Source organism: Triturus cristatus, chromosome 10, assembly GCF_964204655.1.
Source record: "Triturus cristatus chromosome 10, aTriCri1.1, whole genome shotgun sequence".
NCBI lineage: Eukaryota > Metazoa > Chordata > Amphibia > Caudata > Salamandridae > Triturus > Triturus cristatus.
The window spans coordinates 229,031,881-229,049,102 of record NC_140593.1 but is presented as its reverse complement, the minus strand read 5'-3'; the positions used below and the strand labels follow the sequence as shown (position 1 = coordinate 229,049,102).

Here is a 17,222-nt window from a genome sequence, read left to right as displayed (position 1 = left end):
ATCACCCTGCATCTGGCCACCCCTGCGCTGTTGGTGGTCTGGACTTGGTGCCAACCTGGGACCTCCTTTGCCCTGACTTTAACCTTAGGAGCTTGGCTTCCAAGACCGAGTGGTCTCCTCCCGAAGTGCCCCATACCCTCATTGGCTAACATTAGGCCCAGCACTCTGCACCTGGTCACCCCAATGCAGCTGGTGGTGCGATTTGAGTGCCTAACTGGACTTTGTGGAACCTTGGTCCTAACCCCCAAAAGTTATACTTGCAGGTTGTTTACTCACCTGTAAAACTTTAACACACTTTTCCCCATGAGAACCAATGTTACGAGTTTTTGTTTCTAAAAATTTCTGTGTTAACCTGTGTTTTGTATGGAGGAAAAGTAACTGTACTTTAACCCTGAGAATATCTTACCTTTGTATTGTAGAATCCACGGTGTAATATCTTGGCAAATCACCCCGAATAGTCAATCAAAAATAATCAAAAGTAATATTAAAGCATATACAAACCTGTAACAATTGCAGATCCATTCCCAATTGCATTACCGTGTAAAGCTTTACAATTGCAAGTACATTTTACCTACCTATACCAAGTCTTGCTTGGTTCTAGAAATAAAACCTGGGTATACCTTTTTTATACTTACCCAATTGGTCTGGATTATGTCTGAGTGAGTGTAATCAGTCCTTGATTGAGTGAATACAATAAATGCTTAACACACCCTCCTGATAAGCCTACCTGCTCGACCACACTACCACAAAGAGAGCTATTAGTGATTATCTAATTTAGCCCCTGCTATACCTCTGGGGATACCTTGGACTCTGTGCACACTATACTTTACTTTGGAATAGTATACAGAGCCAACTTCCTACAGGGGGCGCAAGTGTGAATTACTGCTGCTTTTGTTACCGGGGACCGATATTGCAACACCACTGCAAAACCGCTCCCCACTCTTCCAGCCTCCCAAGTAAACGCCCAATGCTGTTACAGCCAGTCCGGCCCTGCCTATGGCCCACTGCCTACTCTTAAAAAATGAAACTACAAAGTTTGCATTTTTTCTTTTTAAATGCACCCCATTTTCCTTTAGGGAAAACGGGCAACATTTAAAATAAGATTTTTCAAAAAAGATTGCTGTATTATAAAGCAATTACGGACATGGTGGTCTGCTGACTTCCGCAGCCACCGTCCCTGTGATGGCAGCGATTCCTAATGGGTTGAAGATTGCAATCTACCTCATTAATATGCTTAGGTAGGTCTATTTATGACACACTAGGAATTTCTAATGATACTCAAGAGTCTCATACATTAGGAATACCGATTTCCTAATTGCGATTTGGTGAGAATCGCAGGTAGGAAATCTGTATTCCTATTGTTAGCACATATTCCCTTTTCACTAGGCACGCCTGTGTAATTGTCCGATGACCATAGCACACTGAAGTGGTTCTCAATATATGAATGAATTTCGAACCTGCACACTTTTTACTGATATATTTCCTACACATATTGCTTGGATTTGTTTTACATTTATTTTAGAGACATTTAAACTGTAATTAAAAAATAACAAAGGCAAAACTACAGATCGCAAATATTTAATAGATGGATGAGCTACATTTTGGGTGTAGAAGTTTGATACAGTAGTTTAATGCTGAAAAGGTGACTATTTTTCCACAAAAGTTAATTTAATCTTTGCAGGTTTCTGATTAGACTGAATGAGAAAGTAAATTCAGTGCGACACAAAGGAATCATGTCATTGTGCCTTAAAGGAACACGCATTGGCAAAGCAAATAGTCACCTTTAGAAGACTAGTGATGACATAATGGCTTTGCCAATGTTTGTTTGAATTGACCCAGCCCGTGCCTCATGATGCATGCATACGCATGTATCATGATGCATCTGTTTACGTGACCACACGATGGCCATCTTGGTATGGTATTAATTCCAAGGTAGTCACCTAATGGGCAAGCCTAGCGATGCATGTGGTCACTATTGAAGCAGGGTCAAGACTGATTTGCATATGGCTGGGTCCAAACTGAGGTGGCATAGCGTACAAAACAACTGTGGACTAACGTGTGTACCAGTACCAGTGGCTGAGATTAATTCAAGCATTCCATCCATCACTTTTTACGTCTCTTTATTCATTGGTCTGCGATTGTACCAGTCATTTTTTTCTTCCACCCACTACATGTATACAGAATGGGACCGTGGATTAGCCTATTTCAGCCATAGGGTAATTCACTGTGCGTGACAGCATTCTGCCCTTTCACAAAGGGGCATATCTGTACACAAAGTAGTTCCTGTGAGTTCAAGGGACTACTCTGGCAATTTCTGCTTTTAGAGACCAAAAACCTATTTTTCTTATAGACCGTGTTTTTTTGTTTGTTGATTTTTTTGATTGACGAGAGGCCAGCGGTTTCCCTAACAGTAAAATTTGTATAGACGCCATGACAAAGAAAGCACTGATAGTGCAAAAAACAACAATGCCAGAACTATAGGCTTTCCTAAAGCTTGTTTTAAGTTGTTCACACCTGCAAAATGCTATGGGCTCATATCAATACTGATGGACAACCCTGCCAAGCCAGTGCTTAAATCCATCTGAACTATAGTAGCTGTTGTCTGAAAGGGGCCATCTAAAATCTTCTTTCTGTACTTCTACAAATGTGTATGTTGTGTGTTGTAGGTTGTTTTATGAAATGATCACTAGCTGGACATCTTAAACTCTCTGTAGCCGTGACATAAAAAGCAACACATGACTATCAGCTGAGAATGTAAAAAAACCTAATTTAGGTCTCTCAGTAGCATAACCTTCTGGTGTTTTAAACCAATCTACAATATGAACCCAACTAGAATGTTTAGTCCTAGAATATGTTTGAGGGTCCTGACATAATCAACATAGGAATTTTCTGTACTCTTACCTGTTCTTGTATAGCATTTGTCTACTACTTGTGCGGTCGCTTCCTGCAGTTCCTGCAGTTCTGGGCTGCCAAGCAGTACACAGCTGCAAATTGCAATTGATAAAGAGAGGCAACAATAGCAACAAAACAATAACTAAAACAATTATTCTTGAAGCTTCTGTGTTGAAGTTCTATGCTTCTTTATTGTACAAAGACTGACAACAACAGCGCAGCCAACGCGGTCACCCTCAACAGGGCTTCATCATGGCATAAGCAAGTCACACTCAATGAACTTTTTTATGCAAAACAGTCATTAAAAAGGTGCCAACGTCATATCACTAATCATGCCTTATAGTCAGAAGAGTCACATATACCATTCAGGCGTGACACAAACCTAGCACGGTCCTAAGTTACCGGGACACAATGCCAGTTTCCATACAGGATTAGGGACCAGTCTGTCCTATCACGTGGTCCTAAAATCACAGGGATGTGGTCTGGTACCCAAGCCGTGAACTTTTGTTGCCTGGAGTACGTGTTACCAGGCCTGTCTGAGCCGTCAAAAGTGTGTTGCTGCATGGTTCTCAGAGACTTAACAATCTGTCCTGAGTCAGTGATGCAGCTAATTCAATGTAAACATATAAATGTGTGGGGCCTGAAATATGTGCCTTTAACCCCTTCAGCGCTGCGCGGATTTCCGCGCAGTGCTGAAGGTTCTGAGCGCGGGCGGGGCCATGACGGAACGGTTCCGTCATAAGCACAGCCCAACCGACGTGCATGACGGAACCGTTCCGTCATAAGCGTCGAAGGGGTTAATGGGCACAATTAATGGTTATTGTGGAAACAATTCTCCCGTGTGGAGGGGTATTTTTACAGGTTGGAAACTTGCCAAGCGTGCCATGATCCATCTGTGGCATTGGGAAGGGGACCAGCAAGGTCGATAACACTGATAAAGGGCAGTGGGTGATCTATAGCGAGTTTTACATTGGCTGCACATTACCTCTCAGTCAAGACTACTAACAACTACTACTCTCATTAGCACAATATCAGGGTAGGCTAAATCAATATCTAACCTAACAGCCAGACTGGGATAATTTGGCTTAAAATATGTTTGACAATTCTAAGTAGTAAACCATAAAATAAGCAAATTAGAGAATTTGTTGAACTGGCTTTACTTAAACTAAGGGAAGGCAGTCTCTAGGTTGTTTAGGTTACATCAAATGTTCTATAGATCTTGTCTGCTTAATTGAATAAAATGGTCAATGGCTAAAAGAGTAAGATAGCCCAGCTGTTTGAAGAACTGAGCCATCAAAGCATTTCTGTGAGCTACCTGGCAGAATCTTTAAGCTCCAGAGAGGATGAATACAGCAATCGATACCTAGCAGATCACGAATGGCAGTTACACCTGAAACGTTGCTGTTGTCTTCCTGCAGTGGGAGTACCCTAGCCTGATATCTTCGCCAGTGCTGAGACCATGCAATGTCAACACTTTTGCGTGCTGGAGTTCCCAAGAAGCCTCTCTCTCTAAGATGCATTCCACATGTAGTGGATCTCGGGATTCTTTTTTTTTTTTTTTTGAAACCGTTTATTGCAATCTCAAAAATATACAGGTATGGGCCTACAACCTTCCGGCCGGCCGCTAGAATGACAGGAACATATGACATACATACAAAAACACTTGGCGTTGCAGAGGAGCAAAATCAGGAGGTATCAGCGTCGTGGGCCACATCACTCTGACCCCACAATACGGTTTCATTTTACACAAACAACACAAAAAACCACACCCGCAAGGCAACCTGCAATCGACAGTAACAGCACGTGCTCCCCGAATGGGGGACCCCAGCCATCCACAGGAGTCTAAAGAGGGGAAGGGGAACAGATCGAGGACTGGGGGAATTCCGTGCTCGGGGCTAAGAAAGGAGTCAACTAAGGGGACGGGGCTGGTGAGGCCGCAGGCAGCAATGGTGGCGCGCAGATACCCCCGCGGTAGGCGTTCCAGGGGCCCCATACCTTCACCCATGCCCCAGGCTTACCCCTCGCCACATACACCACCTTTTCTCGGAACATGCACCAATCCATGTGTTCTTTCCAGGCCGACACCGCCGGGGGCCTCTGGGATCCCCACAGTTGAGCAATGTCACGCTTAGCTATCATATATCCCAGAGTCACCCATCGCGTCTGCGGAACCGAGTAGTCAGTTGGTTCCCACACATTCAGCAGGCATCTCCTCGCTTCAGGCAGCAGCGCAACATGCGTAACCACTCGCAGGACCTCAAGCACACCACGCCAAAATCGCTCCACCTTCGGGCATTCCCACAAAATATGCAAAAAAGTCGCCAAAGCACCACACCCACGCTTACACAACCCATCCTCAGCATAGCCCATACGCAGAAGCCTTGGCCCCGTCATGTAAACCCGGTGGAGTATCTTAAGCTGGACGAAGCGAAGGCGAGCCGGTATGGCCACCTCCTTCGGAGAGGCCACCGCGGAAATCCAGTCTTCGTCGTCCAACTCCAGCCCGTCGGCAACCCAAGTCTCGCGGAGGCCAGTCAGCAGGCCCGAGCGGTCATTAATCAATTTTTTGTAAATAAGGGAGATCGTGCTGTCCGGAACGTGGCCATCCAGCACTCTATCCTCCAGGGGGGAAGACTCCGGGATGGAGGCGACGTCTGGGAAGACTGAGCCCAGCGCGTGACGGACCTGCAAGTACCGAAAGTATTCACTGCCCTGCAGCTGAAACTCCGTCTGCAACGTCTCGAATGTTTTAAATCCCCCTCTCGTCCAGAGGTCCCCCACTTTACTGATGCCGATCATGTCCCACTTCTCGAAGCCCTTCGAGGTCCACAGGGAGCCCAATCTCTCAGACGCGTACAACGGTGATGCCCGGGTCAAACGGTCCTTCCACCCCATAGCTGCGTTAGCCGCGTGCCATACTCGTACCATGACACGCGTAGGTCCCGTCAGGCGGGGGCCGGGCGCGCCAGAGTAGAGCGCTCGATTATAATCGCCACCAGGCAGGAGCATCTTGTCCATTTCAAATGCCGGGTTTAAGGCGGGCCCGTAAAGTCCATGATTAATTGCAGCCAGCTGGGAGGCCCAGTAATACCGTTTAATATCCGGGAGGGCAATCCCCCCGTCGTACCATGGGAGCGTCAACTTCGCCAGGGCAATACGCGGCCTCCCGTCCCAGAACAGGCGGCGCTGTAGACTCTCCACCTCACGGAAGTAGCGCGCCGGGACTAAATCCATAGTATTCTGGAGAGCGTACAGGAAGCGTGGCAACGACATCATCTTAAACAATGCCGCCCGGCCGAGCGGCGAAAGCGGCAGGCGCCGCCAGCGCGCGACGTCCTCCTTAAAGCGCTGGAGGGGGGGAAGCAAATTCCGCTCGTAGCGGGCCTCCGGGTCCAGAGTAATGTAAACCCCCAAGTACCGAAACCCCTGTGAGGCAATCTGGATCGGACAGCCCCGCGGGAGGACGGGAGCCTCCCCGGAAAGCACATACACACATGATTTAGCCCAGTTGATGACAAGGCCTGAATTGCGGCCGAATGAGCGCAAAACATCAACCAGGACAATCAATGATTTACGCGGGGAGGCTAGGTACAAAAGGATATCGTCAGCGTATAGGGACACGCGGTCCTCATATTCGGGGGTCCAACGGAGACCACGGATGGAAGGGTGCCACCGCAGCCACTCCGCCAGGGGTTCCAAGGCCAGCGCGAACAGGAGCGGTGACAAGGGACAGCCCTGTCGTGTGCCCCGTCCCAGCTCGAATGGGACCGATACTCTTCCATTCACCACCACCTGCGCCAATGGGCCCGAATACAACAATTTGACCCAGCTGATGAACCCCGGGCCAAATCCAAACTTCGCCAGCATGGCCCAGATGTATGGCCACTCGAGCGTGTCAAACGCCATGGTGGCGTCTAAGGACGCCAATATGGCCGGCTCCCGCAGAAACGGGACACGCGCGAGCACCCCGTGCAAGCGCTGCAGATTAAGGGCCGTGTTGCGATGGGGAATAAAGCCGGACTGGTCTTGGTGGACCAGGTCGCCCACCACGCCGACCAGTCGGTTTGCTAGCACCTTGGCGAGGATTTTGGGCTCCGCATTCAAGAGCGAGATAGGCCGGTAGGATGTAACCCGGTCTCGAGGTCTCCCCTCCTTGTGGATCACCACGATTGTAGCCAGACGTTGGTCCGGCGGGAGGGAGCCCAGCGAGTGGGCCGCCAGGAACATCGCACGGAGGTGGGGTGCCAGTACATCCGGTCGCAGCTTATACAACTCGATAGGGATGCCGTTCGGGCCCATGGCCTTGCCGGATGCGACCGAGCGTATGGCGAGGGCAATTTCGTCGGCGGTAGGAGCGGCATCTAACGACACCCTGTCCTCCACCGAAAGGGAAGGCAGCGCGATATCCCTAAGCAGGGCATGGGAATCATCCTCCGAGCAGGGAGAAACCGGGGAATACACCTCGCGAAAATATTCCGCGAAACAAGAGACGATGTCTTCTGGCTCGGTGACACGCACACCATCCATCCCCTCGATCAGCGGAACCACACGACTCGCTCTCTCCTTTTTATCCAACCATGCAAGCAGTTTACCAGCCTTATCACCCACATCATACAGTCGCCCCTGTTGCTCTCTATAGAGGCCCCTGGCCGCCTCCGTGACGAGGGCCCTGTAGGCCGCCTGCTTAAGTTGTAGGACATGTAGTGCAGCATCCGTCACCCCACCCTCTAGATCACCCTCCAATTCAGCAATTTCGGCCTCCACCCGGGTCACCTCCTCCTGCTCGCGCCTCCGGGCATGGGAAATAAAGGAGAGGGCCTCGCCTCTAAGAACTGTTTTGAAAGCTTCCCACAGGGAGATAGCCGAAGGGACGGACCCCACATTCTCATCGAAATACCGCTGCAAGGATTTAATCAAATCAGCGCGAATGGTGGGGTCGCGCAGGTACCAGGCATTGATTGGAGCCACTCTGCCCTCCCCCCTCGGGAAGACATCAACGTGCAACAGGAGCGGGGAGTGATCTGAAATACCCCGCGCCAAATGGCGCACCTCTCCTACCCTCCCAACATAGGCCGCAGGGACAAGGACATAATCAAGCCGTGAGAGGCTACCATGGGCACCCGAGTGGAAAGTGTACTGCAGCTGCGTGGGATGTTTTAAGCGCCAGCATTCCACCAATCCCAGTGTGTCTAAGAAGCCGGACAGCCACGCCTGCGCCCGGGGAAGGTCCCTAGGGGGGCGACGATCCACGGTCCCAGAAACCACCGCATTGAAGTCCCCCCCAATCACCAGAAGCCCCCCCGGAAGGTCAAGGAGGAGGCGCCCTAGGTCTGCAAAAGTCGTGGACTGTAACCCCGGTGGGACGTACACTGATACAAAGACAACTACTTTACCCTCCATTCTCCCCACTAAGACAGTGTAGCGTCCCCTCTCATCATGGCGCACCTCGTCTATTTCCAACGGGAGCGAGTTCTTCACCATGATGCCCACCCCCCGCGAGCCCGACGTGAAGCCCGAATGGGCCACCAAACGATAGCCACGCCGATTCATGGCACAAAAGGAATTACCAATAAGGTGTGTCTCCTGCAGAAAGACCACATCTGGCGAAAGTCGTTTCAAATACTGCAGGACCACACCTCGCTTAATCCTATCCCCCAGTCCGTTAACGTTCCAGGACAATAAAGTCAGGTCCCTACCCCCCATCACATACAGAAGCCATCATTCGTCCCCCGGAGAGCACCTTAAAAACACAAATACAATAAAGGGTTTGCCTTGCGGTAAAAACAAACAACACCCCACCCCACCCATCCCAACAGAACTCCCCCCTCCCTGCACCCCTGCATGAGCCCAAATAGCCCCCCCAAAGTGCAGTGTGCCTGTCGCCCCATGAATGATTAAAACTAACTAGTCCCCCAGAGGAGGAGGGAGAGCCCCCAAGAGACCCCGTACCACCTCCACAGGAGGGAGACTTAACGAACAGTCAAAAATGACGATAATGTTGTCCAGAGCAAGGCCTACTATTAGTCCCTCAGTCGTGATCCGGCGAGCCCTCCCCTCCAACCGCGCCCCCCCCCACCCCCCCGGCCCCGATCCCCGTGCAAGGAGTCCAACCAGTCCCCGGCTGCCTCGGGACGATCAAAAAAGTGCGTGCGGCTATCCACCTCCACCCGCAATTTAGCTGGAAAAAGCATCGCATACTTGAGGTTCAGGTCCCGTAGACGACGTTTGACTCCGAGAAAGCTCAGTCTCTGCTTCTGGACCGCTGGGGTGAAATCAGGATAGAAGTTCACATCCATATTGTCAAGTCTGACCGGTCCTTGTTGCCTAGAAGTCTGAAGGATAGCGTCTCTGTCCCGAAAGTTGAAAATCCGGGCAATGAGAGGCCGCGGAGGGGCTCCGGCCTTAGGTCTTCCTCCGGGAACCCTGTGGGCACGTTCCACCGCAAAGAGTTTACTCAGCCCCCGGGGCTGGAGATGGGTGAGAATCAGATCCTCCACAAACAGGTCCGCCGCCGCCTCCTCACGTCCCTCCGGCACCCCGACAATGCGGACATTGTTCCTCCGGGCCCGACCCTCGGAATCCTCCAGTCGACGATCCATCAGGGCGCTCGCCTGGCCGAGCCGGCGCACCTCCTTTTGGAGGGCCGCCACGTCCGCCGTAAGGCCCGAAGTGGTGTGGGCCAAAGAATCGACCCGGTCATTGGTCTTGGATAAATCGGCCCTCACCAGGCCAACATCCACGTGGACCGAGTCAATCTTTTGCGCCAGTGTGTCAAAGCGCTGGTCCACCGAGGCCTTCATCTCGGCGATAGCGCCTATAACATCTCGCAGGGTCAGATCCGCGGGCAGCGTAGGAGCATCAGTCGGGCCCTCAGGGGACCGATGCGGCACCTCGGGAGATCCCTTCTGGAGGGTGTAGCGGTCCATGCTGTTGGACTGGTGGGCCGCGCCACGGCGGGTCGATTTCACCTTTGCCCGGTCGCCATCTTGCTTTGTGGACATGGTTTCAGTCCCCAAATCGTGCCAATCACCTCTGGAAAGGCCGACAAACCAGTTCACGGGCTCCGGGGGGGGGGGCCACCACAGGTCCGCAGGACGGATCACAGCCGGCGGGCCAGCAGGGCACCCCAACGAGGCCACACCACCGCACACTGCCCCGCAACCCAACCTCGCCAAAGCAGCAAGGAGGGTGCAAAAGCGAAAGTGAAAGTGCGGGGTACGCGAGTCGCCCAGCCCTGCCCGCCGCTGTTGATCACTTTGTCTCCGGATCGCCCCGCAACTCCAATCCGGGGGGCCGGCGTGGAGAAGGCCGCAAACCTCAATCGGTGCTCCCGCCGGTGTCCGAGGTCCAATTTGGAAACGGAAAACGGGTGACACCTCAGCTCGGGCTCACCAACACAGTCCCCTCATCTAGGACAGGATATTTTCAGGATTTATGTAGGAGGTCACGGAGGTCCTCGGGAGCCTCGCACCTACGCGGCCATCTTGGTTGCGCGCTAGGCTCCTCCTCCGGATCTCGGGATTCTTGTATGCCTTTCCTCCTCTCCTTCTACTTCGCGTTCTGAACAAGATCAAGAACGATCGGGTCGAAGTCATCTTAGTGGCTCCAGATTTGACTGGAAGAGTGTGGTACCTGTAACTTCTGGACATTAGCATCTGTCCTGTAGGACCTACTGTTCCAGCAGCAGGGCAGGGTCCTGAACATGCCTGAGCAACGTACACCTCCATGTATGAAGATGTAACAGTTGATTGCTTTTGATCTCCCTCCCCAAGTCATGGATGTAATTCTAATGACAAGGTGCCCATCTACAAAATCTGTTTTCAGATGCAGGGATAAGTTTGCCGCCTTGTGTAGTTTCCGCCATACAGACTCATTGCAGGCAAAGTTGTTGGATGTTTTGCCACCACCTTGGGAGGTATTGCTGTGGTATCCATTCAGAAAGGAATCTGTGGCTTGAAGCATCAGTCAGAAGAACAATTTACTTACCCTCTTTAATGCTCTTTTTTGTGGATAGTCTATCCAACCACAGATACCTCACGACCTACCATCTTCGTGTGGAATTGTCTCCTTTCCACCTAAAAATGTCTAAAACTAGAAATATGCGCACTGTCCCATCTGATTGATTGTTAAGCTTCACATCCAATGGCATGGACAGAGTTAAGAAAGAGATTGATGTCTGCACATAGGGATGGTGCTTATATCCAGTTCTGATGTCACTTAGAGCAAGACAAAGCTGACATTGAGCCACATGATGCCTCGTTCTGGCATGCAGGAGCTATGCTGAAAAAACCTAGGATCCAGTGCACCACCCAGGAGTATTCACATGGTGAGGAATCTGCAGTTAAGTATCCACCATCTCTTTCAAAATTGTGTTTTCTGCTCTCCACAGAGCAGAGAGCAACACAGGTGCCACGCTGGCAGGCTTTCTGAGAACCCTGCTACCACAGCTTTGAAATTCATCTGTCATTGCAGTTCTACAGAGTCTTGTGTTAGGTAAATTGAAAATTTGCTGCAGGGGCAGCAAGTGCTCCCCCTTATAATACCACAATAGAGGGAACCAATGTTTTTTTTCCATGGCTACGATGTAGCAGTGAATAGGCAGTTTCAGAATCCAGAATTGGCACTTAGGCCTCATCAGAACCACATATAACACGCATTTCTATTGTGTTTGCTGCCTCAAGTGAGTTGAGTGGAAGGAATAATCGTAATAAATTGCCAAAGTCCTATCATAGGTCTATCCCCGAATCCACATTAAGGTATACATCGACTGATGACAATCTGTCTCTGTGTTTTTCAGTCAGTGTTTCATAACTTGAACATTAGGTTTTGAGCATATATTGATCTTACTATTAAACAGATGACCTAGTTCTAAATGTAACTTAAGATATCATAAATGCTCATCCTATTACGTGCTATGTTTTTGAGTAGAGAGGATGTTGAACTTGGGGCCATTCGGTGAATGATGTCACTTTACGTCTTACAACCCAAGCAGACGTCCCCAAACAAAAGCAACATTCTAGAATGCCTATTGGAGATGATTGTTGGTGACGCAGGATAGAATAACGCAAAGTGTGTTTTTCTCTTCAGTGGATGGCCTCTTTAGAAAACAAGCATTTGGAATGCAATAGGTCTCGCATTTGCAAGAGTTTGAGCTATTGGCATTGTACATGGCAATGCCTTTTATTTATGTGTTGGTTTTCAAAACAGATAAATAAAAGGCATGGTCATTTACAATGCCAATAGCTTAAAGTCTTGCAAATGCGAGACCAATTGCTTTGCAAATGCTTGTTTGTAAAATCGCCCCATGCCGCCCTTTCAATTTAATGGCAGGCACGCCAATTTCTTAAGACAAGTCGCTTCTAAAGAAAGGTGTGAAGCCGCCATTAAAGTGAAAGCTCGGTTTGGGTGCTTTTACAAAGAAAGCATTTCGTTTTTTTGTTTTTTGTAAAAGCATCCCAATGCCGCCTTTTCACCCAAGGGGGCCAGAACAACAGGGCTCACTTCGACAAGACCGAGTTCTAATGCTCTCTGGCACGTTGGGGCAGGTGGCAGATTCACAGAAACCAATAGGAGCAGGGGCTGAATCGTAGGTACCAATCATAACCTTAACTGTGAACAGAAGCAACCTGTTGTGCCAATAACAAACGCAGAACCCACTAGGACCAATGAAAGACCTGCAAGCTCTACCAGAACCAATGCCAACTGTTATTACTTTCTGAGACTGATGATACAATCACCTAACCATTGATGGAATGGGTTAGGAGGGGAGCATTGGTCCAGATTAGGGGGAAGGTTAGAATTCATAAATTTATGTAGATGTTTGAGTAGATCATCCAGTCGAGGTTTACCATTACAATCTAGGATACCAAGCCATATTAACCCAAATATAAATTCAGGACTACAGCTACTAGAATTCAAAGAAAATCTGGTCTTGCTAAGACACTGCCACAAAGGAACCTAGGATACGTGAGCATTTTAGTCGACTTCATGGAAAGGAAATCTGTTTTTATTCTTAACCATGCTACCCAGCCCACGGAAGAACCCTTTTAAGTTGTGGTATTAGTCGCCTCAACCACAGCTGTTAAATGACGCCACGTCATCTGTGACACTTTTAGTAAGATTTAGATTTTTAGCCAGAACCAATGGAAATTAGAGATTGTATACTTTTTTTTTTTTTTTTTTTTTTTTAGCGAGTCTACGCGCTTCAGAATGCCTTATTTGATGGCTGTTAGCAGTCCTAACTAGTGCCTCCAGCTGAGGGCATGCTCCTCCTTAGCTGTAACCAGAGGGGTATGGGTGATCGGGAGGAGTGAGTTTACTAAAATAATAAACTGCTGTCAACATTTTTAAAGACTCTAGATTAGGTCTGAACTCCCACAAACCATCCAGCGCCTGACTCATAAACAAAGAAACCGGAATGAGAGCCCAGACCCAGGAGTGAGGGTTAGTGCACAGGGCAGCACCCAGGAAGTGAAGAAGATTAGAGCAGAACAAAGTGGAGGCATATGTGGCTCGTCTAAAGAAAGGTGCGCGGCCACCATTAAAGTAACAGCACGGTATGGGATGCTTTTACAACAAAAAAAGCATTTGTTTGTCAAGTTGACAAACAAATGTTTTTTTTTTTTTTTGTAAAAGTGCCCCATGCCGCACTTTCACTTTAATATCAGCCATGCACCTTTCTTTAGACAACATGCATCTAAAGAAAGGGAAGCGGCCTCCATTAAAATGAAAGCGTGGAATGGGGCACTTTAAAACCAAAAAATTAATAAATAGGAAGAAAAAAAAACATGCAGCCTCGTTCAGCCCCGCAAATAACAAGCTTGCCGTGCTATGAAAAAAAGAAAGCGTTGCAGCAGGCAGAAGAAAAACATTCAACAAAATAGTGCTCGGAGGCTGTGATTAAAGCCTACTGAGTAACCGCACATGTAACGGGGGTGCCCTCATGGGAAATTACAAGATGAGACAAGGCGGTCCTAAGGAGGGGACTACTAAGCCTATTGACCAATGAAAAGTCACAGTTTACAAAGGACAGTGACAGGAGCCAATTAAAAAGATGGGTGGAAAGTGGGCAGAACTTCAAGTCAATACCTGAATACAGCATGTATCGAAGAGACAGCGCAATCGCTGCCTAGGCGAGACTTAAAAAGGAATAAGTTAAGTATTTGCTCATTTTGTTCATTGTTGGAATGAAGTGTTTGTATGTCTGGAACATTGATAATATTGAACAAGATTGTACTAAACAGATCAAATTTGTATATGATATCAAAATGCATTTTGTTTGTAGAAATGTTAATTCATTTTTGAGTTTAGACCATTTATTTTTAAAAACAATTGCCTCTTACTCCTATCATGATTTTTTTTTTAATTAGATGATGTAACTTTTTGATTAATTGTAATTAATGAACTGAATTTCATTAATAAATATAGCTACAACATTGTTGCACAATAAAAATTTTAAAGGCATAATTACTACACTTTATATACTATCTGCTGTCTTTTTAGGCATGCCTGCTGCATCATTGGTCACTCCTGCTGACGTCATCAAGACTAGGTTGCAGGTGGCAGCACGTGCTGGTCAGACCACTTACACTGGAGTTATAGACTGTTTCCGAAAGATACTTCGCGAAGAGGGACAAAGGGCTTTGTGGAAGGGGGCTGGAGGTAGGCAAACAAATTATTTTAATGCAAAATTCACTGCGATATTAAAACCTTTTTTCGCTGATCTGTTATGAACAACCGTTTTTGTTTTGCTTCCAGCCCGCGTTTTTCGATCGTCTCCACAGTTTGGCGTCACACTACTGACTTACGAGCTGCTGCAGAGATGGTTCTATGTTGATTTTGGCGGAGTGTGAGTATCTGAGTAAATATACGTTCATGAGACAGAAGTGTTTCATAAAGTTGTTTGATCAATTATACATTGAGAGACAAGTTCTTTTGAACTCTTACCAAAATCAAATCCATTGATTCTATCTTGGACCACATTTCCCAAAATTCGGCTCTGGTTTAAACAACAGAGACAATCCATTTTGCACCATTTTTGAACCCTGCTTATTTGGGAACTATGCTCAAAGATTTTATTTCCATTGCAATATAAATTAAGTATTTGTCAGGCCAATCATGGAGAAAACAGATGCAAACCATTGCAAAACATCTAAACTTGGGTAAACGTGTAATAGAAATTAGGCCTGTAATTGCTTATGGAACAAATTCAATTACATTTGATCTGCTGCTTACAGTTTGAAACAAGCAGTATAGACCTTTTCACATTTTAAAGAAAATACAAGATATTTTTCAAATTTTCTACAATGTAAACTGAGCACAAATATTGTGAAATAATTTGACTCCATTTTTGCCCAGGTGCTTGGAGAGAATTGTTTCCTTCATTTACTGCCAATCAAGGAGGAACAAATAGTGCAAAAGGTGTTTGCTCCATTTTGTGTACCACTGCACACCTTTAGATGATATGGCAGATGTATTCCAGTTATATATTTCTAAATATTCAGAACATAATCTTGATCGAATGTGATCTTGATTTGTTTTTCAATTTGTAGGAAGCCGTCTGGATCGGGACCAGTTCCAAAATCAAGAATCACACTGCCTGCACCAAATCCCGACCACGTTGGCGGCTACAAACTGGCTGTTGCTACGTTTGCAGGAATTGAGAGCAAATTTGGACTTCATCTTCCACGATTCAAGCCATCGACTCCTACCTCAGTGGCAGCTGAAGTCGCAAGTCCATAAAGAGTTCTTCTAGCCCAGGGTTTTTCTTCTAGATGACTTGAGGTTGGCCAGAAGCATCTCTTCACCTGTCAATATTCCATGGCTTAGTTTTCATTTGTCACTTTAGCCATCTTGTTTTGTGTAAGATTTTAATATAGGAGCTTTTAATGAATGAGCCTTTTTCACTGTGATTCCGTAGAGAGATCACTGTGAAAGTCTTGGTTGGCCACATCGCAGGTCAGGCTTCTGGACGTATTCATTCCAATTTATGTACGTGTTGATGACGTGCAAAGAAACCCTGGTTTGTAATGTGGATGTTTGCAGTTTTTTGCTCATAGGAAAGAAATTTAAATAAGGTGCTGCCACAGTTCAGAAGTGGAATGTTATTTGCAGCCACGTGAATGTTTTACCAAATTCAACTTCATATTCCAAAGTGGTTGCCAAATTGATTGCACAAAATATTATGTTAACACATCACTGATCATGGCGGTGGGAGCAGAATTATTTAGAATATGTAAAAAAGAGATTAATCAGTGGTACACTGAATGTTTAAGTATTACTAGTAATTGTAAGTTAATAAAATAGCCATGTTGGCCTCATCATTTTAATAAATGTTTGCACGCACAGAACATGTTTCAGGAATGTATGTCAACTATGTTTTTCTTGAAGATACTACTTTTGCAATAATAATAGGGCAATATGTTCTACTGGTGGTAAAACAAGATGTCAGTCCACTGTTTCAGCACTTACAGTTTTGTTACCCATACGTTGGTATTTAAAGGTCCAGTGCACATGTACAATGTGCAGATATTTTGATTCATATTTGTATACTGTATTACACCAAATGCTGCTTAGTAAAATAAATTGTATAATAAATCCATGTACTGTATGGATGTCATTTGCCTTAATGTAATTTAGAACATAATGTCCTTGGCTTTGGCAATGAAATCATGTGGGTTGTTCTGCAGTCTATTATATTTACATTTAGCACATTCCTGTGCCTTGAAAGATGTTTAGAAGGGTATGTGTTTGTGAGCATAGAAATAAACCTGTCAAACTACGGAATAAATAGTACCGCCTTGCATCATTTTCAGCGTTAATGACAGTGTGCTATGTCGTCTGCCCTTATTTGAACATTTTATCCCAGTGATATTTATGAATGTGTTTGTCCTTTAATAATACTTCATTTATACTAATGATAGTTACAGACATCTGCGTTTGATTTGGTCATCAGAAGTAACATTTGAATAATGCTGCATATATCTTCCTAGGTTTGGCTATGCACACCAGGTGTTGGCCTTTTTATGTGTAGCCCACAGACAGCTTCAGCTGTCTCGCAAGCCTCCGGTAATAAAAAATACATAATATATGCATACATTAAGAAAGACTTGGGGTCAACTGTCTTCAAACATTGATTTGTTCAATTCTTATTAACATTTTGCGTCCGCCAAACAACGCATACAGCATGGGATAGTAGGTCTGTTCACTTCACAGCTGGCTCTCTTTCACTGTGAGTAATTCCTTCTGGTGTATACTTCCAACCCCAGATTCCTCACCTTGTGAATATTCCCCAGGCTATGGACTGGATCCAGAATCTTTTCAGCGGTATG

General features: G+C 46.8%; 1 protein-coding gene across 1 annotated transcript in view; it reads left to right on the top strand.

The window, feature by feature from the left end:
* The window catches only part of SLC25A13 (solute carrier family 25 member 13), a 772,629-nt gene extending 755,948 nt beyond the window's left edge, over positions 1-16,681 (top strand). Inside the window, exons 16-18 of the mRNA XM_085630870.1 lie at positions 14,395-14,553; positions 14,650-14,740; positions 15,444-16,681. Coding sequence (XP_085486996.1) covers positions 14,395-14,553; positions 14,650-14,740; positions 15,444-15,633 — 440 coding nt within the window. The 3' untranslated portion in view covers positions 15,634-16,681. The remainder of the gene's footprint in view (positions 1-14,394; positions 14,554-14,649; positions 14,741-15,443) is intronic.
* Positions 16,682-17,222: the final 541 nt, after the last annotated feature.